The following is a 24287-nucleotide window of genomic DNA, read 5'->3' as shown; positions in this document are numbered from 1 at the left end:
ACCAGTATTAAAAAAGAAAAAACCTAAGACACAAACTGATGTAAACAACATTAAAATGAGCTTATCCAAGTAGATTTATAATCATACATGAGTACATTTATTTTTTTAGCTTAAAACAGAAATAAAATAGAAAAATTAAACAAATGGGATTTCTGGTATTTCTGGCAAGTATGTTTCCTAGTTTCCAGTTTGTAGGACATTTGTATCATCATGAGAACATGCATTTCCATTCTTTTCAATCAGTCTCCCGCCCTCTACAAATAACTATCAAGTGCAACTGATTTCACATAAATATTTTACCTAATTTACAGATGAAGAAACAGAAAGAAAAATTTAACAGATTTGCCAAGACCACCCATTGGCTGAGTGCTCTAGGAATTAAACCAAGTTCAGACTACCAGGCCCACAACTTCTATTTAACAGGACAATCTTTCTTCAGAACTTCTTAGGGCTTAATCCCACTATTTTTCATTCATAAAGTTTTCTACCAGCCAGAAAAATTCTTCTACACAATATAGTGGTTCTGTGTATATTGTCATCTCAGTACAAGTTCTGGGAATGTTGTCTCTTCTGCTCATTATACAAGCAACTTGCAAAAGAAAAGATCAGCTCCACTTTTTTGGAGAATTCTCTTATTTGAAATGCAGCATAATAATCCATCTTCCTAATTTATTAACTCTGAATGTTAGAAGAAGCCAATCATGTTGCAATTATTATGCAACCAAATTAATGCTAGTCTTACTAACAGGTTGAGAGAGAAGATCAGTTCTAGGTATCTAGTCGTGATCATAACATAAGTATTATCCTTTATCTCTTACGAAAAACTGCTTGGAGAAAAGTCTCTTTTAAGATACAAAAAAAGTTCGGTAGTTTTAATTAGAATTCAAATCATGTGATCGTAATTACTATGTCCCATGTAACTGCTTAATGTATTTTCACTCAATATATCAACCCAGTTCATTAGCTCAAGCTTACAGCTGCACTCTATATCTAATGAGACCTTTGCTACACACTGTGAAATTTAACTTCAGTTTTAGAAGTTGACAGGAAAAGATATGCTGATTTAGCCTAAGTAGACATCTGCAACTACAGCAGCAAAGACATATACTATCTGTTATAAGCACAGAGAGTGTGCCTTCTCTTCCATCTGTTTAATATATAATATTTGTGCTTTTTAACCAGTTAGTTGCACACTGACTGGAAGGTCAGTATACATTATATTTTAAAAAATTTTTAAAAAGGGATGGAGAGTATATAAAAAAAAGAGTAAGGGGACATTCTTTGCCTTTAACCCTTTAGAAATTTCCACCTATTCTAGAAAAAGCCGTTTCATTTGCCTCAATATCTCACTAACATCATCATTTTTGTTTCATTCTTTAAACTCATTATGCCAACAGACTCAAAACCAACAAAGTAGCAAAAGTTACTCTACCAGATGTTCTCATACGCACACCGTGCGTTCAGACAACCTCTACCCCTCCCTGAACGGAATTGTACAACATCGCATCTTGCAAAAACAGAAACTGCACTCAGCTGAGGAAGGTCCTTTACAGCCCTGTACATCCCTGTTACGACAACGCAATACTTAATGCTTACCCCGTAATTAGGGAATCTGTCACTGCAAAAGAGAACGTGCTGCAATAAAAACCTTTTATTGCAACCAAAGTAATAAACCACGATACACTACCATTTCACATAAAGACTTAGGTTTGAAATTGTAGGCTAGTTTAATAAACTGATCTTAGTTCAATGACATTTCACGGTCCTGAATTTCTGCTGTGTAGAACACACAAGCAAAGATGCGTCGTGCTACATGAAAGGTGCCTGTGCACAGCAGCTCAGGTACACTATGCACATGTATTTCTAAATCCAGGACGATTCCTTTTCTGACATTTACCTGCGATTACATTATTTTCTCCTTTCTGTTACAACGCTCAAAAATATAAAAAACCACCTCCAGGCATCTAGAGCATTTCCTTACTCAGCCACGCAAAATACTAAACTGAATATAAAGATCTTTTAATTCAGCTTGCTAACACTATTCATATATACAACCTAAGTTTTAAAACGATCAGAAGTACTAACTCCACAGCAAAATAAAGCTGAAAAACTTCCTTACTATTGAACTGAAAGAGGAAAGATTAGAATATTTAACACCTTTTCTTTGAGCAGTTAAATGCAGCAAACTTTTAAAGTAAATCCATTGATCTAGACTTACTGAAAAACTATTTGGCATTCAAACCCCCCAGCAAGGTTGTATGCATACCTGAACCAGTGATTAACTCTGTCTAAACCCATATGTTTACAGAACCGGGGTCATACACCTTCCATTTTGCAAAGAATTCAAGCATCACACTAAATCTGTTTCAACTCTTCAGTGCAACAGCATAAAATATCTTCTTGGATATGTGCGGACAAACGTACTACCTGTTATTTGAGCTCCCCATCAGTTCAGAACTTCACAGGAAATATTTAGCCGCTAGCTACAACACAGCCACTGCTCATAAGTAAGTGATTTATGTAAGGAACTGACTTCCAAAGCACAATTTGGAAGCATGCTATTTAGAAGACACAATTGAACGGCATAATTAATTCTGATTTTGAGATTCTTGGCCAAAACCCATAGCTTTCTTAGCTAATTGAAACGGGAAATCTTGGTGATTATGTTCAATTAAAATTCATCCAAACTGAGTAACTAAAGCTGAGATTCTAAAAGGGCTCATCTAGTCTACAAAACTTTACCGCCCATGCAGAGTACAAAAACCAATAACATAATAATTTATACCACTAATGAAAGTTGAATAGTGTGGGGATTAACCACTACACTGAAAGAGGAGCTCGAGTAGGGAACAACATCGGATAAGCAAGTCAGAGCAAGTTCAACTTGCTCTGTTCACCAGCAAAGAGGACCGGGAGCAGGGGAGAAAGGTACTGTTGGCCCTTCAAGCAACCAGAGATAATTTAATGGAAGGCTTCAAACTAATCAGAAACTTTCTTCCAGTATATCACATTCTTAGGCAGAGATTCTAAGACTAGGACTAATTATGCAGGCAGAGCTGATTAACATGATCAGAAGGCTTCGCAAACCTGCCTGCACAGCTCTGGACAACCCAGCCTGGATACCTCTGAGCTTTTACACACAATAACCACTGCTGGCATCCCTAGTAGTACAAGACAGATGTGAAAGATACTCTTCTCATGCATACAACGTATTTTGATAGGGCTTCCACATCTCTATCTTTTCCAAGACAAAAGGAAGACAGTTGCTTCTGTCCTTTGGATTTCACTGTGAACAGTGGAGTCAAACACATTTTGCACTCGCCTGTAGCTAGCAAGCCAGAATTACTAATCCCCAATACAAGAACTATGTAACAGTGAAATCTGAAAGCTGAGCATGCAAATGATTAGGAAGAAAAGATGTGGGGGGAAAACCAAAGAGAACAGTTGTGAGAAGAATGGTAGCAAAACAAGACTGGTCAAGAATATCAAATAATTAAATAAAAACAAAAGACAGGGAAAGACCCTGAACTTGGTCACCAAAATAAATGGTCACTATTTCATAGGATGGAAAAGTGGACAGAGGCTTAGGGAAAAAAAAAACACCACCACAGTAAGTAGGATTAGTCAAATACTACTCAACGTAAAACAAAATTATTTTTTATCGACATTACTTGAATTTCTTTATTAATACTGTATAAACAATTTGAAGCTTTCCAGCTTTATAGCTGTCCTCTGTTTAAAGTCCCTTTATAGCAGAACCCGTCAAACCTCTCCTGTGACTTCTTCCTACTATTTGATTAGCCTCATAAATTAAGTGTGTGTGTGTATATATATAAATACATATATATATATAAAAACTCAAAACATCAAATATGGTCAAACTACAAATTAAATTCCCTTAAATTACAGCAGACATACACAATAAGATAGGGACATGGCCTTTGCTGTAACAAAGTACGCTTTGTCCTTTCTAATAGGCTTATTATTCTAAAGGCAAGCAATTGCCACATGTTTTCTCAAGATCTGCGAAGTGACAGAAATAGCTGCTTACCTACTATCGGTGTCCAGACCTACAAAATCCTTCTTCTCAAAAGGAACGCAGAGGAGCGGGATCTTGTCTCCAGACTTATCAGTGGCTCTGTCAAGCCGCTTAGACTCCAACACTATGAAGAGGGATTCGATAAAATCTTCTATTCTCTTCTCCACAGTTTCACATTCATCATAACTGGGATAAAACGCCACATCTGTGCGGGGCTGCTCCGCAATCTCTCCTTGAAGCCCAAAGACAAACAACCGGGAATCATAGAGAGTAGAACCATACATTTCCTTTTGAAGATGGAATTTTTCAAAAGTCTGAGGCCAGTCCTTTGCAGAAGAACAGTCTGTAATAGTTATCAGCCCCACAACTTTCCGGTGTGTCTGAAAATCCCCCCATTCATTGTTCTCTGGGGGATAATGGTGCCTATAACGAATATACAACACACGCTGAGAGTCGCGCACATTAACTTGACTCACTGCTGAAATTCGCTTGTAGATTCTGAAAAAGCTCTCTTCGGGTACAATGCCAATCGGCTGAACCACAACCAGGAGAGTCTGATGATCCTCAGCACACTGCATGTAGTCAGGAACACTCATTTTGCATCAACTGCAGGCTAGTAAAAGAAAAGAGTGTATTATTTTTTAACATTCAGAAGTACACATGGTTGCTGAATCAAACCAGGCCTTTGATGCTAAACACTTCTGCATCCTGTATATATGTGCTACAATACTAACACCTTCTTTCATCATTTTACTAAATCTTCAGTCATGCAGCCTACTGACAAAGTTGCACAGTGCACAAGGAGTGTTCTTAGTCACATTATCAGTATGGCCACAAACAAAAATCTGGAAATTAAGTTTTTGCAACCAAATCAGTTTCCCATTCACTGTGCAGCTACACAAGCCAACCTAACACATGGGGCAGCAGAGACTCTCCCCATACCACAGCCACAGATTAAATGCTTGCTAAAGCACCACCTCAGAAGAGAGGTCCTTTGAGACTCAGGCTCTCCAGTCTGGCTCCACAACATGCCTTGGGGAAATACAGAAAATTGTGTGAGGTGGGATGTAAACCGACACCAAATCGGAATGACCAAACTTTGCACAGCTGTCAGTGCTCTCACACGGCCCAGCAGAGGAAAATCAGGTCCAGAACACTTATTTTTGAGAAGAAGTCATTATTTTCTTTAACACATGCAGATTCATCAGAAGGACTAGGCAATGTTTTCTGCTTTTATATTTAAACACGTAGAATTCCTTCTCCCCTGAGCTATCTAAAATCGATTACTGTACTGTAGCTGTGTCTTAAATGAAGATGCGCATAGCTAAGCCCTCGCATCTCCTCTTGAGACCTCCAGCACCACGCAGATCCCTTGGTGGCTTTCAGCTCCAAAGCACCCTCTAAAACGTACATACAACCAAAAAAAAAAACCCCCCAAAACCCGGAAAAAAAGAAAAAAAACCAAAACCACACCAACTCCACAGCACAGCTTTAGACCGACACTATTGGTTTTACCAAACAGAACGAAGAGAAAGAGTTTTGAGCCCGGGAGCACAAGTGACAGAAAAGCAGCTCTGTGAGGAGGAGGGGCTCCTCGTAACTACTGACAGCGCCAACACCCGGTAATGTAAATGCCCTCTCCTGCCCCCCCACCCTGCTCCCCAGCGTCAGCCAGAAGCGCAGCCCCGCTATCAGCAGCGCGGGCACCAGAGCAGCGCCCTGCCCTCGCTGCCCGTCCCGCCGCTACCGACTCAGCGGGAGGCCGCGCCCCGCCGCAGCGGACGGGCAGGAAGAGCGAGTGTGAGGGCTTCGCCCCGCGCGGCCGCTCTGCCGCGGCACCGCCGCCTCTGCCGCTCCGCTTCCCCTCTCTCTGGCCAGATCCCCGCGTTGGGCGCGGCGAAGTTTAGGAGGGGAAAAGAAAGAAATGTTAAAACAAGAGACAAGCCCTAAGGAGGCGCAGCGGCAGGCACACGCGCCCCGCAGCCCTGTAAGGAAGGGGGCTGAGGGGCAGTATGAGGAGCGGGGAGGCCCAGGGGAGCCGCTGTGGGGGCAGCGGGGAGGGGCTGAGTCTCTCGCGAAGGCGGGGGGGCGGTGGCCGCCTCAGGCTTTTGGGTGGGTAACGCGGGGAGGGAGGGGAGGGGAGCGAGGGGGCACTCACAGCCGGGACAGGAACCGCCCCCGCCTCCTCCTGCTGCCGGACGCGCGGGGCGGGCGGGGGCGGGGCGCGGCGGAACTGACGGCAATGGGCGCTCACAGCCGCCCCCCGCCGAGGGCGGGCGGTGCATGCGCAAAGGAGGAGGAGGGTTGGCGGGCTCGCTGTGGAGGTGAGCGGTGCTGTCGCTCGCGGTGCTTCTCCTCGCGTTGTGTCTGCAAACACGAGACGTTCCTCGAAGAGGAATTCATTAAAAGGAATGAGCATGAACTGGCAGGTGAATCCCAGCTGCCAATATCTCTCCCTGCCGTGTAACTGAAAACTTCAGGAGCTCTAACACTTAGTAGTGGCCAAAAGTGAGCCTTCCTAGCGTTTCCAAATCCTAAAGTCGGTCTTTGGTGTCTTGTAGCTTAAAGGGCAAAAATCCTGAAGACTCTGGGAAGCATGAGCCTTGTGTGAAAGTTACGGTGCTTTTCTAGTGGAGGGTATGGGAACCTCATGAAGTTAACAAGGCCAAGTGCAAGGTCTTGCACCTGGGTCAGGGCAATCCTCAGTACAACACAGACTGGGCAATAAGTGGATTGAGAACAGCTCTGCAGAGAAGGACTTGGGGATATTGATGGATGAAAGACTGGACGTGAGCTGGCAACGTGTGCTCGCAACCCGGAAAGCCAACTGTAACCTGGGCTGCATCAAAAGAAGCATGGCCAGCAGGTCAAGGGAGGTGATTACGACCCTCTATTCTAGTCTGGTGAGACCCCACCTGGAGTACTGCGTCCAGCTCTGGGGTCCCCAGCACAGAAAAGACATGGACCTGTTGGATTGCATCCAGAGGAGGGCCACGAAAATGATCAGAGAGCTGGAATACCTCTCCTTTGACGAAAGTCTGGAAGAGTTGGGGTTGTTCAGCCTGGAGAAGAAAAGGCTCCAGGGAGACCTTCTTACAGCCTTTCAGTGCATAAAGGGGGCTCATAAGAAAGATGGAGAGAGACTTTTTACTAGGGCCTGTAGTGACAGGACAAGGGACAATGGTTTTAAACTGAAAGAAGGTAGGTTTAGATTGAACATAAGGAAGAAATTAGGGTGGTGAGACACTGGAACAGGTTGCGCAGAGAAGTTGTGGATGCCCCATCCCTGGAAGTGTTCAAGGCCACGTTGGATGGGGCTTTGAGCAACCTGGTGTAGTGGAAGGTGTCCCTGAGCGTGGCAGGGGGGTTGGATGATCTTTAAGGTCCCTTCCAACCCAACCCATTCTATGATTCTATGACATCCTAGTTACAGCAGCAGTTCTCAGTGAGAATGACATCTCATATCTCAGTATTTGCCAAACACCTTTGAAATCGCTCTTGAAAGGAGGCAGTATTTAAATGAAAAATAAACAACATTTTATTCCACTAAACTACAAACTTAGGAAACCAGTTCTTAGGTTTAGTGAGGAAAACAAAGCATTGGCACACCTCATTACAGCAGTTCTCTAAGACAGAGTCTCGGTTTACACTCGCGCAAGAGCTGACAGGACATATCTGCAACTTGTCAGCACTGGGCCCCAAATAACATCCTTCCAGCGTTGTTTTCCAAATGGCAATCTCTTGAGTGGTGCCAGGCCTCTCCATATTTGCCTCTCTTCCCATTTAAGATCCCACTACATGTGACTGCATATGTAGGGATTTGTAGGGATTTTCTGTAATCCAAAATCTTGATCATTAATTGAACTATGATATTAAATTATGAGACCTCTATTCACGAGACAGTCTGGTAAAGCATTTGCTGTTGACAGCAGGAAATTCTTCATGCAGGTAGCCCAAATAACATTGCCACCTCATTTATCAACAGACAGCTTACATAAGTGGTGCAAATGTATCCCTTCCCAAAAAAAATTGGGAAAAATGAGTTACATTACCTCTGAGTTTACAAAGTGTAAGTCTTTACATTTTCTAAAACATAAATTTTGAAAGTAGTTACACAAACTTTTTTGGGATATTAAAAAATAGTTAATTACCAGCTTTAGATAGAGACTGTCATTTACTTACGTTATTGGCAATGTGGCTCCCTCAAAGGTCACTATTAGGGAGACCTTGTTACAAGCGTATTGCTGGGGAAAGATTACAGAGCCTGGGAAGGATCACAAGCCTACCTCCAACACACAAATATTAAGTGCAAATGTAGGCAAATGAATGGTCTTAACCCATTTTAGGAGAATAATAACATGGCAAGCACATATTTCTCAATGACAGGTCAGAAACCTCAGCAAAAAAAATGGAGAGACACCACTTTAAAGGAGACAGCTGAGAGCTAGGTGTCTCTCTTTAAAATGCACAACATTTATTAGCTTTACAGATGCATGTGAAAACACAAGTGACATACTGCAGACTTACTTCTTTGCACATTGCTGATGTGCCAGTTACGGGGAGAGTTGGAAATCCACATTCAGGAATCAGATTCCTCTTCTATAATTTTACTTTATATATATACACACACACATATATACGCGCTTATATATCTCTATATCTATATCCTGGCTTACAAACCATTGGGAATAATCACCTCTGACAACCTTTTCCTCATTCCAGTAGGTTTTTTATATTCCACAATAACGCAGGAGGGCAGACACATGTTCCTGGTTGCCACCAACTCTTCCAACATGCTACTAGTTCTCCCCATAGAAGAAATCTACCTGCTGCCACTCCATTCCCCATGGAGCTGCTTGGCCCAAGTATTTTATTCATTTATCAAGACAGATCATCTAGCAAGCCATCTTTTTGTTGTCTGAACGTCAAGGGAAAGGAAAGTTGTATGATCTGTTCTTGCAAGCCCTCCCCTGCCACCTTTGCTCTTCAGCCAAAGCAAGGGAAGTGAAAACTGCTCCCAGCCTCAGTTTGCAAATCCTCTGGTGTGAGAGCAGTCTCAGCCCCTCTGTCTCTATTTTTCCAGTGCAAATGCTTGTTGGAGTAGAAAGGGGCATGTTACGACTTAAAGGTAGTGGCACTCCAACAACCTAACTTCTGTAGCATTCACAGTTATTTGAAGATTATGGACGAGCAGTTGCATTCATAGATGTCTTCCTTGAACTGGTATAAATTGATTTAACATGAATTCAAAGGTGATACAGGTTAAACTGCAGGTTTCGAATAGAGCAGCTCTGTGGCTTTCAGTAAGAATACAAAGCTAGGAAGCTACACACCCCTTTCAGGAGGAAGAAAGGTATGTTCAAACTTGGCCAAATTTAGGATGGAGGGGACAGAGGGTGACAGTTTTAAGTAAAGAAAATAACTGGTTTTCTCTGACGGAATTTTGCCAGGAATGTAACTAGGGAGATTTCTCAGAGAGAAATGATTGCTACATTTATTTTGACGTTATTGATGTGAGTACTAACTGGGTGGCAAATGCTGACGGTGTGATATCGGTGATACCAAAACACCCTGAAGATTTGGTCTTGAGAACACAGCCAATGCTCAGCGTTATTCATGAAGCTACCCTATAGGTTAGGTCAGAGAGGGTTTTAGAAACATTTTTGGACATACTTTATCTCAGCAGTTTATTGTTGTTTCACTTCTTCCGTACAAGACAAAAACGTGATGACAATATATGGCTTGCATTAATTAAGATAGTTATAACTAAATGTACATTGGAGTATCTAATATTTTATCATCTCTAGAAGATAATTTAGATTGTGGCTCTGTAAACGCTGTGATCTAGAGCTTTCTCCTTGCCATTAAACTACTCAGTCTCCTGAGATCCTCCAGGACGAGGGTATGTGTTCCAAATAATTCCAAGTGATAGCACAACGCTGAAGACAGGTTGCCTAAAATGTTTATCTGTCAAAAATGGAAATGGAAGATTAGACATGGTATTGTCTGCCTAAAAGCTTGGCTTCCATAAATTTATTTTTGCTTTTGAAAATCTTCATCGCTCCAGCTATTCTAATGGAGGAACTCCTACACCGAGAGCCTTACCTGACACTTCCAAATGTCTAGGTATCTTAAAGTGACCATTGTCAATTCAGTCATTTTCCGTTTGCATTTGGACATTAGCATATAATTTACCAACTACTCAGATTTATCTCGTATTCTGAATATGATGCAACCTTCTTATCCCCACCAAATAACGCTTCATCAAATGCCTTCAGAATGGCTTTTTTTGCATTGCACAAGAAATACTTCTGCTTCATCATGAACTCGTCTGTTTTCAGTTTATAAATGCTGCTTTTATATTGCTTTACTGCAAATTTAGAGAATGCTACTACTACAGAAGTTAATTTCTTTTCTTACAGTATGCATCTTGTGCTAGACACCTCTTTCTTTTAATGTAACCTTACATTTACTATTGTCTGTGCCAACTACTTATCCACATATTGTGTTTATGCTTTGCCAGACTGACTTAAGCTCCTTCCCTTGCTTGCTGACACAAGCAGATTTTTCCCTAGTCCAGCACTTATCCACTGTTCTTTACACAATAATGGTGAATTTCAATTTTTTGTGACCGTAGATCGTAAATAATTAAATCTCTAATTAGTCTATTACTTTTTTAAATGTGCATGGATCAGTTTTAAAATGTCACTCAGCAACATAGTGGCCAATCTTTTTAGCCATGCTCTATTTTTGTGTAAAGAAAAGGTATTCTTCAGGGGTTTTTTTGGCTTTGCCAAGAAATTTAGAGTATTCAGATTCTCTCTGGAAAAATTGGAAGATCTTCACTGCAGCTAAAATTGCCTCATGCTCTTTCTATAATATACTTGCTCTTTCTCCAATAGAGAAAGAGTTCTTTCTCTCTAACTTCTCTCAGTAACTTTTGGGATTTCTGCAGGCACTTTCTCCAGATTCTCTTCCATGGGGAATTCTGATTACGTCAGGTTTATCATGATTTTCCTTCTAATACCTAATCCATACAATTAAGGTCTGATACAGAGAAGTACTGTTCAATGATTTAATATTATTTTCTGCTTTCAGGTAGCCCATTAGTACCTGTGAATAAGTTGTCCCCATTTGAACAGATTATTTATTGGAGCAGCAGGTTTTACTTCTGCCATCACTGTATTTCCACTCAGTACAGGACAGTAGAAGTAAAATCAGTAAATTGGGGGAGTCAGATTAGTACATTACTTCAGTGAGGTTCTGCTTCAGATTCAGCCCTTGAATAAATTTGTTCCAGTGTAGTTCGGGTTCAGAGCACTAAGTGTTCATACCAGTAACCTGGAATTTATGCACACGGCCTGACGTATAACCAATTGAAAGAGTGATGACTGCAGGGTGAGACTGCAGCTAGGAAAAGGCTTTAACGCCATCCTCCTATTCTCCTGTTAGAGCTTGCACTGTACCTATACTGCTAACAGAGTGCCGAAGTTTCTCTCCAGTTCCCTGAATATGAAACAGAGGTTGAGAAGCTTCCAGAAGCCATGGCACTGCACTTGTAGTCTAACAGTGTAATCTAACAGGAGGTGGTGGAAGGCCCGGGCTTACGTAAAGTTGATAAGGGGGATTCAGACGGGAACGCAGAATGTCTAAACAAGAATTACTGTCCTTGGGAGTAAAGCACATCCTGGAGAAATATGTAAGCTAATTAAGATGGTTTTGGGAACCATCTGAAACAACTAGTAGAAGTGTGATAAGAAGCACCCTCACGCAAACTATCCTCATTATGATACTAAAAGTCACACCCCTCGAGCCAGAGACCCCTCACCTTTGAGCATGCGCAGAATATTAAAGTAGCACTGTAGCTTTAAGTTGCAATAAGAGAAATGTAGACCAATAGAAAACTGCTTTGTGTAATTACTTATGCATATGCATAACTAGACTGTATAAATACTGTACCTGTATGACCGAACTTTGTGCTAGCTTTGTGGAGCTACCACCTAGCACCCATCTCTGCGCAGACATGAAATAAAAGTACCTCTGCCCTGTGCATAGATTCGCGTCTCGCACACCGGGTAAACGACCTCACGCTTGTGGGATAACACACTGAGAATACAAATTGCAGTGGGGAAGTGAAAGATAGAGGTCAGGGGAAATAATCTAATCTTTCATTTTTTTCCTGGGAAATTTGTGCATGCGCATACACCACCCAGACACACATATTTACACAACGAAGTAAAGAAATGAGATTGCTGCGGGGAGGATCACAGGTGGCAGTAACAAGAAACAAATCTTCACTATGGGACAAGAATAGCATCTCTGGTCACTCCTTTATTAGACCTAATGTAGCTAGAGAGCTCAAAAGTACCTGCACTGAGCAGTTTCTTACTCAGGTCTGCAAAGCACAGCAAAAAGGAGGATTCCTGTCACACAGACTGCTGAGTCAAGTGAGAGTAGAAAAAGAGAGATGTGATGCTGCTCTGCAGTTTGTAATTAGTACACACAGTCCCTATACTGAACAGGGCATATTAACTTTTAGGCAAACTGTTGTTTTGAATTTACCAGAGGAGAGATTCGTTTTACCTGTGTTCCCAGTCAGGTTTAACAAAGAATTCTTAATAACAATACCAATTCAGTTCTGATTCAAGAGAAATAATTCAGTATGAACTGCTCTATGGATTTGTTTGTTTGTTTTTAATTAGGAACAGGTTCGATTCCATTACTGGTATGATATTAACTTTGCAATTTCAAAATATATTAACAGAACTTAAATTACTAAATATCAGTAATATTGCAATATCCTGGTATTCTCAGAGCGTGTGCACACCCACCTTATGCTATACAGCTACATCATGATTCTGTCTCCCGCAAATTAAAGCTGTGGTAGCAGCATGGAGACGTGCCTTAAGTTTGCCGTGCTCCTGCTCCTGTTCTCTATCAGTTGAAAGTCATCATCAGTCCAGCATGGTACCAAAGAAAAAAAGAGTTGTGCCACATGTGGCCTTTCAGGGAGCACTGCACGGGAAAAGAGGAAACGTCTGATAATGAGATAGGACCTGACCGATAGGAGAAGAGCGAGTCCTGGTTTGCCCAGACCACCTTAAACTGCATTGTCCACAGCTGAGTAAGATGACTACAGGCAGGTCCCTGGATCCTATGGGATCTATATGGATCCTAAATCCATATCCAAATAGCTCAATACCCTCAGAAATCTTGGTAGTTTGATGAGGGTTTATACGTACGTTGAAATCATTAAAGATCCCAGTAGTATTTGTAAGAAATTCACTGTCATAGCAATGTCAACTGTTTCCACAAGATGTCACAAGACGATAACGATCAAAGGAGAAACTGAGCCTGCTAGATACCCATAAAGCATCACAGGACATTCTGCTTCACTTCAGATAGAACTTAACACAGAATGGCCTCACAGAAGTTGTAACCTCAAGGGAATTATGCAGTCTAAGAGATTTAGATTATCTGTAATAGCTAGCTGTAAAAGATGTCTCCAAATACAGTAGTTCTGGAACTGATGCTGATGAACACATCACTGTACCATCCTCGCACTAAGATGCTTACAACTGCTTAAGGTGCTGTCTTTCATTAATAAATCAGTATCATCTGTATGAAAGCCATGTCCTTATGTATTGGGCAAATTCTATATAAGCTAGCACTATTCCGTTAACAAATTCCCTAGATTTTCCACTTAATATGATTCTTTATGGGTACATCCCTTTCTGCCCTAAAGTCTATGTGAACTGTTATTGCGTGCTATGGAAAAGCTCCTGTTCTTCCCTCTCATGCAAAGTAGTAATCAAATTAGTGGCTTTAGCAGCCTTCTTACCAATACAAACAATCAGGCATGTTGTTTGTAAAGCATATTGGAAACTTTTGATGAAAGCCATTAATGAAAGGCAAGCTATGCGTCAACGTTTTTGGAAGTGCTAAATTGCTGTCAGTGGAATACAGTAGCGCTCACTCAGGCAGGCACTGACAAAACTTCTGGAGCCAACAGGAACAGCAGCAAAACCCTCGTTGCCTTTAGCAGGCCTAGGCTGACGCAAGTCATCCATAAGAATGTTACAAGGTACCTACACAGTATTCACACAGGTTAAATACTCTCTGTATAGGAGGAATGTGTTAATAATAAAGACGCAGCCCCATAATCACTTAATAGTTTACATGTGTCCTCCACACCTCAACATACCTCCGACAAGTGTCAGGATTACCAGACAGCATTCCCTTTTGCTGTACTACAGCAGCAAAACAGGTATTTAGCAGCCTGTAATTACAGTTTGAGTTAACAATTTTGTAGCCACTGGCCTGTAATTGGAACACATATAGGATGAGCCTTTTCGCCATTAAAAACAAGTTCCCAAAACTCCAGTGCTAGCCTGCGGCTAAGGCCCATGTCGAGGGGCTGAGCAAAGGAAGCCCTGAGGCCCCTCTCGCCTGGGGAAACCCGCCCAGCGCCCGGACCCGGGGGGCCGGAGGAGCGACTCCGCGCCCCCGACGAAGCCGGCAGCCAGACGCGTCCGGCTCCTCACTGCGCCCGGGTGCATCCTGGGAACCGCGGTCCCCCCGCCGCGAGGAGAACGAGGGAGCAGGCGGGGATGGCGGCGAGGTGCACGGTGGGACTTGTAGTCCTCCCGCCGCTCTTGCGGAGAGGCGGGGAGCGCGCGGCTTCATGGGAGTTGTAGTCCCGCCGCCGCTGGCCGCCGGCAGCGCGCGGGGTCCCCCTGGCGGCCGGAGACTACAGCTCCCAGCGGGCCGTGCCGCGGCGGCCGCCCATTTCTCGCCGGGTTGGGGGGTGAAGGGCCGGAGCCGGTCGGGGGAAAGATGGCGGCTAGATTGAGCGGCGGCGAGAACCGGCTGGTGTCGCTGCCCTTGTCTCGTATCCGCGTGATCATGAAGAGCTCGCCGGAGGTCTCCAGCATCAACCAGGACGCGCTCTTCCTCACCGCCAAAGCCACGGTACCGGCTCCCTCTTCCCTTCCCTCTCGGCCGAGCCCGCTCCTTCCCCGCCGTGCTGGGCCTGTGCCTCCCTGAGGTACCGTTGCCCCCGGGCTGGGCTCCCATGTCGCTCCTCTCACCGCTGCTGGGGCACCCCGGCTGCAGCTGCGCTGCCTCCCCGCTCAGTGCCGACCTCGTCCCCGGCGAGCGGCTCTTGCCGCACCTCTTGCCCCTCCTACCTGTGCTTGTCACTCGGCGGCCATGAAGCATCACGCTTCAGGCTCCCACTATGCAAAAAGAGTTTGGGGCATCCTCCCGTCCAGCTGAGCTCCCAGAGTCTGTGAGCAATGCAGGAGGTTCTGATTTCCACCACTGTCAATTAGTATAAATTAGCCCGTGTGAAAATGATATCCTGCTGCTTCTGATCCCAAGTGTCATTTGCTGGGCTGTGGAAAGTGTTGAAGAGCAGCACAAATTAAGTTACATACCACAACCCAAACCTGCAGTCAGTGCTCCAAGGAGATGCAACTATATCCTGACCTTAAGCTCTTCTGAAATAAGTGGATCTCTCCACAAAGTGTCCAGTATATATACACTTAAGTATGGCGTTTGTGTCTTTAAACAGGGATTAACAGAAAACTGCCAACTGTATGTGTGAATTCATAATTTGACTGGTCTCTTTTGATTTAATTTTTTAGGAGCTTTTTGTTCAGTATTTGGCTACATACTCCTACAAACATGGCAGAGGCAAGGAGAAGAATGCTCTAACTTACAGTGACCTGTCTCATACTGCAGAAGAGTGTGAGACCTTTCAGTTCCTTGCAGGTATCTATAGCATGATGGTAAATCCAGTCTGTAATTTGGAAAATGAAATCTTGCTCTTACTGAATTGTTTTGTGAGAGCACAATTCTCCTACTGGTCATTAATCTCCTGTATAACTTTCAACTGAAACTCATAAACTGCATCACTGAAAAGATTTCTTTGTGAATGGGGATTTTTCTGGTGCTTCAAAATTACACAAGGCTAATTAGTTCTCAGCATATTGCCTTAAGCACTTCTTAAATTCCAGTAACTCCATCTGAAAGCTTTCAGCCCGTAAAACAAGATCACTGCACATCTTTATGTGAGAATTTATGTGGCCCAAAAGTTACACATTTAAATCTGTAAGTCTTGTTTCTCAAAGTGGTTCATCATATGGTTCCTCTCTCTTTTTATATATATATGTACACACATGTGTGCGTGCGCACACTTTTTTTTTTTTACTTGATACTTGGGTTTTTGTTGTAACACTTAGCTATAGGATATAGGTCGAGAATAAGGTAGTCCTAGCCCAGTCTTTCTCTAGGTTCCCCGTGGACATACTTTCAGAGCACACAGTTCTGCTTCGTCTCAGGTCCATCATTATTGTGCTGAACAAGTATCTTACCTTACTGCAGAAAAAACGTTTCTACAGGACATAAATGGGATAGCTGTCTTGTTGAATCTGTTTGTAACAAAGCCTCTTTTCGACTTCATTTCATTAGTGGTATGGATGCAACAGTATTAATGAGGCAATATAAGTATTCCAACTGACTATAAAATAAAAAATTCTACCTTCCAGATATCTTGCCAAAGAAGATCCTAGCTAGCAAATACCTAAAAATGCTTGAAAAAGAGAAGCGGGATGGAGAAGTGGGGGAAGATGAGGAAGAGGATGAGGAGGAAGAGGATGAAGACGAAACCGTTGATGAAGATGTTGGATCTTAAGACCAGCAGAGAATTGTTTCATACTTGATCCATTTTCTGTTGTATAAAGGATGTTATTTTTGTGACTGAGAATCCAGATGCTGGATATATTTATATACGGAGCCATCTGCTTTTGCTTTGTTTAAGAAGTTTAGAAATTGAACTTTATACTTGCTGAAGAATGGAGTTCTTCCCTCAGAAACATAGCGGGGTAAGAAGAGCTGATGTAAATCTGACAGCAGAACTTGTTCAGGTGATTTAAAATTACTTCTTCAGACAATCGTTACCCAAATTTAAAATTTCTTACAGGCAGCTTTCAGTCCAAAAGCTCTTTCACCCTCTGACTAGAAGGGAGTCCTTCCCCAGTTTGTGTTTCTCCTCAGAGCGCAAGATGAGGTGAGGGGAAGTGTTTTACACAGTGTCTACTATCCTCAGCCTTCTCCTCCTTGGGGAGCTAGTAACCGATCAAACCCTCCCTCAGTTTTCTGGAGCAGTGCCAGGGCATTAGCAGTGGACCAAGCCCATTTAAAAAATCGCTACTTCTGTAATGCAGCCTCAATAGCCATTTCGGCACAGAAACAGGGTAGAGGATGAGATCCATTCCAAGAGCTAATGTGGTTCTGCGGCTGTGGTGGTAAAAAGTACATGTGTTAGATAATGATGTAAATATGTACATCTAGAACATTTTTCTCTAATGAACTCTTCTTCTGCAGTTTGTCCATGGTGTTCTACCAAAATGTATATTGAAGTCCATTAAATGTGGACTGTTGAGAATGAGCAACCCTTTTACCATTTGAGTGACAGAGTTGGATTTTTCATTTGTTTTTGTTTTGGGGTTTTTTTTTTACTATAGAAATGGTAACCGTCCTGTGTAGAACTTTATATGCAACTTTTTAAAATAAATGTTTTGTATGAAAAGTGACAATTGATGCAGAGACTTCCTATAGTTCTTTCCAGCTTCAGTCATCTACAAGTCTAGCATGCTCACTGTTCATCTTTCCAGGAAGAAAGGGGGGGACAAAAGGCTAAGTGGTGCTTTGGATAGTCTCTATCAGCAATGCTAACTAGATCTAGTCCGCTTTGGGAGTCTTAGCTGTGTTAACCAGCAGTCTCTGCTGACAGACAACTAACGCTTGCACAGTGGCATGGTCAGAGTGAGAAATGACCGAGATCTTTCCCCAGATGTGAAGAATGTCCCAAGTAAGCGTGGGAACACTACTGAGGAACAAAACCTTCCACTCCAAAAGTGCCCTACATCAGTCAGGAAGGGAGAGAGGTCTCAAGCAACACCCTAATTTGGATGGCACTGTAAAGAGTTACCAGGAAACTCTATCCTCCCTGTCAGGATAATACTAACAGCTTCTCTTAGGTTGAAGGCACAACTACACTAAACTGCTCTTAAAACACAAGGCAGAAAGCTCGAGCAACTCTGTAATCTGGCACACTCCAGATTTGTTCTAAGAAAGCAAAATGGGGGGTTAGGCAGGTAAGATCAGAGACTGACAGAGGAGTAAAGCTACTGAGCCACACGAGAAACGGTCATCTTATTTTAAAAGATCAAAGTATGTTGTACTATAAAAAATTTGCCCAAAGTTACCATAAATCAAAATTGTATCAGGACTGCTGCAGTGAGTGCTCAGCGATGCTCTATCCCTAGAGAAATTCCCAAGCAGGTATGCAGAATGATACTACTGTTGAAATGGTTGTTTTGCTTTTTTAAAAATATTATTATTAAAAGCACATGGAGATCTGTGGGAAACTGAGGGCTGAATGCTGTTTGTTTGGTGGGGGGTTGCCTGCAGTAGGATATGTAAATTGTGTGGCATTGCTCAACACTTGGTGGATCTAGTACTTGCCAGCTTTTGGGGGGGGGGAAAAAAGCTACTTATACTCTAGCACAAAATTGCATGGTAATTCTGTAGCATAAATGGGACAGAGGGCACCAAGATAAATCATTGGGGCACCAAGATAAACCACTGGCCACCACACTAGTTGTGTTGAAGAGTCACAGAGGAATAGCCTGATCCCAGAGCTGGCATCTCTATCGTTTAACTCACTGGTGCTATGGCTAAGGCCAGACAGTACCTGGCCCAGAGTTACATTATGTAGGTCACAACCCAAGAATGCAATGACCTCAAACAGCCCTGGCAAAGAGGTCTTTATGCTGGGCACATGTATTACAGAATCACAGAATCGTATAGCTTGGAAAAGACCTTTAAGATCATTGAGTCCAACCATAAACCTAACGCTACCAAGTCCACCACTACACCATGTCCCTGAGCACCTCATCCAAACGTCTTTTAAATACCTCCAGGGATGGGGACTCAACCACTTCCCTGGGCAGCCTGTTCCAATGCTTGACAACCCTTTCCGTGAAGTAAAATTTCCTAATATCCAGTCTAAACCTCCCCTGGCGCAACTTGAGGCCATTTCCTCTCGTCCTATCACTTGTTACCTGGGAGAAGAGACCGACCCCCACCTCTCTACAACCTCCTTTCAGGTAGTTGTAGAGAGCAATTTTAGGTAAAGACATCACACTTGATAAGTTTTAGGGCGCACATTTTTATAGAAATTACTGTTCTGCTTCGTTTTCAGACCTGGCGTTTTGCACCACCAATTCTGTTTGTGTAGCCAACCCAATTGTCAATTATGCAGAACCTTCTGAGAAGGAATTTTTTTTTAAGCCAGTCCTGGATCCAGGTGTGGGTTATGAAGGACAATATTGATGAAAGGTGCCAAAATAGCCACCAGCCCCAAGTAAGTATGGCCCACCATTCATAATCTGCAGGGGGTGACTGTTCCTGGATTTTTGGTACTCAGCTTGTCAACTGATTGTTACCACTGACATTTGGTAGGTAACACAGAAACTCTGTGAGTAAAAGAGTAAACTCTTTTAGACACCCTAAAAAAAGAAGGAGGAGGGGAATCCCCAACACATTCATCAGTCACTGCTCTACCGACTAGTACCTCCTGAGCCTGGGAAAGAGAGTCTCTCAGCGTGCTCAGTCAATGTGTCCAGGACAAAAAAACCAACACCATGATCCAGTAGACGTGTGCCTGTGCTGATACAACTGGGAACAGTGGTATTCTGGGACTGGAGACAAAATATTTTTACTGGGTTGTGATAGATCATGGCTGGTCCTGTGAGGGTCAACTGAAGGGGGAAATTCTGCTGCTGTGGTAAAAGACCAATGCAGTGCTTGACCATATTCTACACATACCTGTGCTATGTTCACAACTGGCAGAGATGTCCCTAGTCATGAGTAGCCCCACCAGCAGCCTGCCATGCTTCATTGTCCTGCAACCCATCCTCAGTCACAGCAGAGGGGAATGCATCCTTTCTGTCTTGGACCTGGAGCCCAAGCAGTGGCTAAGGAGCCTGAGCTGAACCAGACTCCTTGGGAAGAGACCTGGTACGAACCATGTCCTCGTGTTGGCCCTGGCAGTCGCTTTCTCCCTGTAGCCAAGCTGCAAAATGCTGCGGTGTGCACCTGGGGAGTGGGAGCAAGCACAGCTCATGAGTTATGAGGTCCTTGCTCTACACAACTGCTGTCTTTGAATGTCAGACAAAAGACGTGATTAGGAGGGAAAGCACAAGAAAGAAAAATCCAGCTGGAGGGAGGAGGAGCCATGCTCTTTACGGAAGGATGCCCACAAGGAAAACCAGAAGGATTAATCACTCCTATGAGTGTTTCTCCTCATTGCACCCTGTTTAACCCTGTTTCTGCAGTGTCTGCCCTGGTCTCCCTCGACACACCGCTGATGGTGCTTTATTTCCTCTCAGCTTCCCCCTCCTGTCACACTTAGAGTCTGCCTACAGCAAAACTGATGCAGGTACCGAGAGACACCAGTGTTCGGGGTGTCTGTGCCCAGGTCCTGGCAGTCAAGGCTGCAGGGTGGCCTCTGTGAGGAGAGGCCAGGGCTGCCCCATGCCAGACACAGCCGGTTCCAGCCGGTCCCAGCCGGCTCCAAGGGCCCCACCGCAGGACACAGCTGAGCCCCTCAGCCAAGCTGGGGGTGCCTGGAGGAGAAGAGGTTTCCGAAAGGGCACAAGGCGGCAGAGGCAGAGGAGGAGGAAGCCAAGGAGGGAGCAGCAGCAGAGGGACCCCGAGGCCGGAGGAGGAGGAGGGCAGGAGGTGCTGCAGGCCCGCAGCAGGGCTCCCCTGCAGCCCTGGAGAGACCCCGCTGGAGCAGAGACCCACCCTGCAGCCCGGGGAGGGCCCCACGCCGCAGCAGGGGGATATTTCCTGCAGGAGCTGCGGCCGTGGAGAGCCCGGGCGGGAGCAGGTTGTCCCTGAAGGACTGCAGCCCGGGGCAGGGCCCGCGCTGGAGCAGGAGACGGGTGAGGAGGGAGGAGCGGCCGAGAGGGGCTGTGATGGACTGACCACAAACCCCATCCCCATCCCCTGCACCCCTTGGTGGGAGAGGAGTTGGGAGTGAAGGGGTGAAGGTGGGCCTGGGGAAAAGTCAGGGTGGGAAGGTGTTTTTGTCTTTGTTTCTCACTATCCAGCTTTATTTTTGATTGGCAATACATTAAATTAATTTTCCTCAAGTCAAGTCTGTTTTGCCTGCAATGGTAACTGGTGAGTGATCTCCCTGTCTTCATCTTGACCCATGAGCTTTACTTCTTATTTTCTCTCTTATTTTCTTGAGGTGGGGGAGTAAGAGAGTAGCTGGGGGGAAGCTGGCCCCAAGGTCAACCCTCCACAACCAGAAATGCCAAAACAACACATTAACACTGGGTTACACACTAAAGGAAATACATTTCAAGTGAGATCAGATGAACAAATAGACTAAGCATACGGTGGGACACCTGTGTGAGATTTCAAGTGACACATCCCAGTCCACATCCCATCCTTTATCCCTTGCAGTAAATCAAAAGCCACATTGACAAAGCCATTACAAAGCTCCAGCTAAAAACCATCTCATTTAACACGCACTTCCTCAGGCTGGTCCAAAAGTGACTGAGGAGCATTCAAACTAAACAAAGCACACGTGCAGACGATGTCTTACTCTGTAACCGGACAATTTGTGTAGCATCCACTAAACTCTACAGCTGAAGCAACTAGGAAAGCAAGAAAAAGTGATCGTCTCAGACTTCTCCCTTTACAGCTCAGGGTTTTCTTCCCCACCAGCACCCAGCTCCCCACTGCTGTTGAAGATCTCAAGCAGATGATGCACAGCTTGGGCCTCTGCAATCTCTCTCTGTTTTGCCACAACTGCCCCTGCTGACTTTGAAGGACTTTTGTTTCCTCCTGCCAACCTTTCCGGTGAGGACCTTACTGCTCATGAACCATGCATCCAAACTGTGAGTACTTCAGCCACCACCGCCTGGGCTGACACAGCATCTTCCTACACCCAAAGGAGGAACAGGAAAGTCCATGATCAAGTCCCTATCTATCCATATCTAGTATGGGAAACTGTCCTGGTTTTGGCTGGGATAGAGTTAATTTTCTTCCTAGTAGCTGGTATGGTGCTGTGTTTTGGATTTAGGATGAGAATAATGTTGATAACACACTGATGTTTTAGTTGTTGCTGAGCAGTGCTTACACTAAGTCAAGGACTTTTCAGCGTCCCATGCTCTGCCAGGTGCACAAGAAGCTGGGAGGGGGCACAGCCAAACTGGCCAAAGGGCTATTCCATACCATATGGTGTCATGCTCAGTATAGAAACTGGGGGGAGTTGGCCAGGGAGGAGCGATCGCTGCTTGGGGACTGGCTGGGCATTGGTCAGCAGGTGGTGAGCAACTGCATTGTGCATCACTTGTTTTGTACATTCTTTTATCATTATTATTATTATTTTCTCTTCCTCTGCTGTGCTACTAAACTGTCTTTATCTCAGCCCACAGGTTTTACTTTTCTTCCCCCAATTCTATCCCCCATCCCACCAGGGACAGGAGGGTGAGCAAGCGGCTGTGTGGTGCTTAGTTGCTGACTGGGGTTAAACTACGACAGAAATTTCACTCTAAATCTCAACAAAATTACAGGCATCCTAAACAGGGAGTTGTAGTGGAAAGCAGCCAACTTTGCTGATGCGACACATTGCTTTTTCTTTTTTTAGTTTTCAAAGTTTGCAGTTGCTGAATATTTCTGCGCTGCAGAGAAGCCAGCTGCGAGGCAGGAAGCTGGTGGCAGTACTAAGGGTATCTTGGCCTGTTTAAGGTGTTCAGGGATTTTAGACGGTGGAACAGAGGCCAGGGGACACTTTCCAGGATGAATCTACTATTATATACATATTCCTATTTATTTTTTTTTCCCCTACAATACTAGTTAATGAGATCCTTCCCCCCCAGCCAAGGCTGCTCAAAGGAGAGGAAGCTTCCTAAGCTTGCAAAAATAACAAAAGGACTGTGGTTACCAAGTATAAATTACCATATTTCATCCCTCTTAGAAGTTTCCTGTGGGATAATGAACATATTCTGTCAATTAGTGAGGCCACAAGAACTTGAACACCCTTCTGGATTCATCCAGCCAGAATCCTCAAGGGGGACTTCAGAGCTGCCAAAATTTGCCACAGCCATCTCCAAGGCCTTGCATCTGCCAGAGCTTGCCGCCATCAAAACCAGTAAGTGGGATTTGTTTTCCCCAAGAGCTTGACGCAGAGCAAAACTGCATCCAGTTCAAAGTAGTATTTCAAAAACAAGGGGAAAAAATAAAGCTCTGCCTGAAATGGAAGAGACAGCTGTGACATTATTTCATCATATTATTGAGTAAAACTAATCTGCGTTTGCAGGGTTGGGCTCCCAACAGGAGCTCCTCGGCATACTTGCAATTCTTTTTGATATCCCCCTTCACTTGATGCTTTATAGTAAAACACCAAGTGCTGACTTCGTTTCTATTTTAAAATTGATCACTGTAGGTATTCACTCAGAAAGCGACAACAGGTAGGATTTCAGGCAAGTGGTTTCCAAAATGCTGACCTTCCATAATTCATTTCAGGATCATAACTTTTAAGACACTCAGTTAAAAGCAGCACATATTACCTCTGGAAATCTGGGCACAGAGCAGGCGAGTGCCTGTGGAAACATCTGAAATGCACCTGAGCGGTGAATGCAAGGGAGGGCAATGGGACTAGGAGAACTTCTTGGCTCTCAGGCACCAGAGATTTTCTCGTCACAAAAAAGGCCTCCAGACCAGCACATTTAAATTTGGATTATGATCTAACAGAGCAAAATTTGGTGTAGCATAAGGATCTCTGCTCCAGTACTATCTCCAATCTGCCACTGGGACTTTTAACAACTGTTTCTGAGCTACAGACGAAGCGATCAATAATTTTAGATTTGATTCTGACTTCCGGCAGCAAGAAAAATGCAGCACCAACACTGCAAAATAACTGCTATTTGCACAGCACACAGGGACTTTTTACCCATGTCCTGGGATTTCTTTATTTCATGGCATTCAGCAGCTCCCCACTCATGAGGTGTCCTCCCACCGCTCTTTTCTACTCACTATGGAAAATTGAGGCCATGAATACGTCCCGCTGCGTGCTCACGGAAAAAAGTCTCACAGTGCACAAGTACCTGCAGAAAATAGCCAAATTCAATAAGACGACATCAAACAGAAACTTGTAAAG

The 24287-nt window shown here is 44.0% G+C and overlaps 3 protein-coding genes across 7 annotated transcripts in view; 1 reads left to right on the top strand and 2 right to left on the bottom strand.

The window, feature by feature from the left end:
* Nucleotides 1-6296, bottom strand: part of TRAPPC9 (trafficking protein particle complex subunit 9) — a 544235-nt gene extending 537939 nt beyond the window's left edge. For all 5 annotated transcript variants that reach the window (XM_072851835.1, XM_072851836.1, XM_072851837.1 and 2 more), the window contains exons 1-2: nucleotides 6198-6296; nucleotides 4052-4652 (exon numbers count right to left, since the gene is read on the bottom strand). In XM_072851835.1, the coding sequence (XP_072707936.1) occupies nucleotides 4052-4635 (584 nt within the window). In that variant the 5' untranslated portion in view covers nucleotides 4636-4652; nucleotides 6198-6296. The remainder of the gene's footprint in view (nucleotides 1-4051; nucleotides 4653-6197) is intronic.
* An 8540-nt stretch (nucleotides 6297-14836) lies between these two features.
* CHRAC1 (chromatin accessibility complex subunit 1) lies at nucleotides 14837-18402 on the top strand. Its single transcript, XM_072851834.1, has 3 exons — nucleotides 14837-15010; nucleotides 15688-15814; nucleotides 16591-18402. Exons 1-3 carry the CDS (start codon nucleotides 14876-14878, stop codon nucleotides 16734-16736), a joined length of 408 nt encoding a protein of 135 aa, XP_072707935.1. The 5' UTR covers nucleotides 14837-14875; the 3' UTR covers nucleotides 16737-18402.
* Nucleotides 18403-24107: 5705 nt separating this feature from the next.
* Nucleotides 24108-24287, bottom strand: part of AGO2 (argonaute RISC catalytic component 2) — a 66515-nt gene continuing 66335 nt past the window's right edge. The window contains exon 19 of the mRNA XM_072851833.1: nucleotides 24108-24234. Coding sequence (XP_072707934.1) covers nucleotides 24156-24234 — 79 coding nt within the window. The 3' untranslated portion in view covers nucleotides 24108-24155. The remainder of the gene's footprint in view (nucleotides 24235-24287) is intronic.

The sequence above is a fragment of the Ciconia boyciana genome, chromosome 2 (assembly GCF_034638445.1).
Source record: "Ciconia boyciana chromosome 2, ASM3463844v1, whole genome shotgun sequence".
NCBI classification, from domain to species: Eukaryota; Metazoa; Chordata; class Aves; order Ciconiiformes; family Ciconiidae; genus Ciconia; species Ciconia boyciana.
The sequence above is the reverse complement of the archived record's forward strand: the minus strand, read 5'-3'. Positions and strand labels throughout refer to the sequence as shown.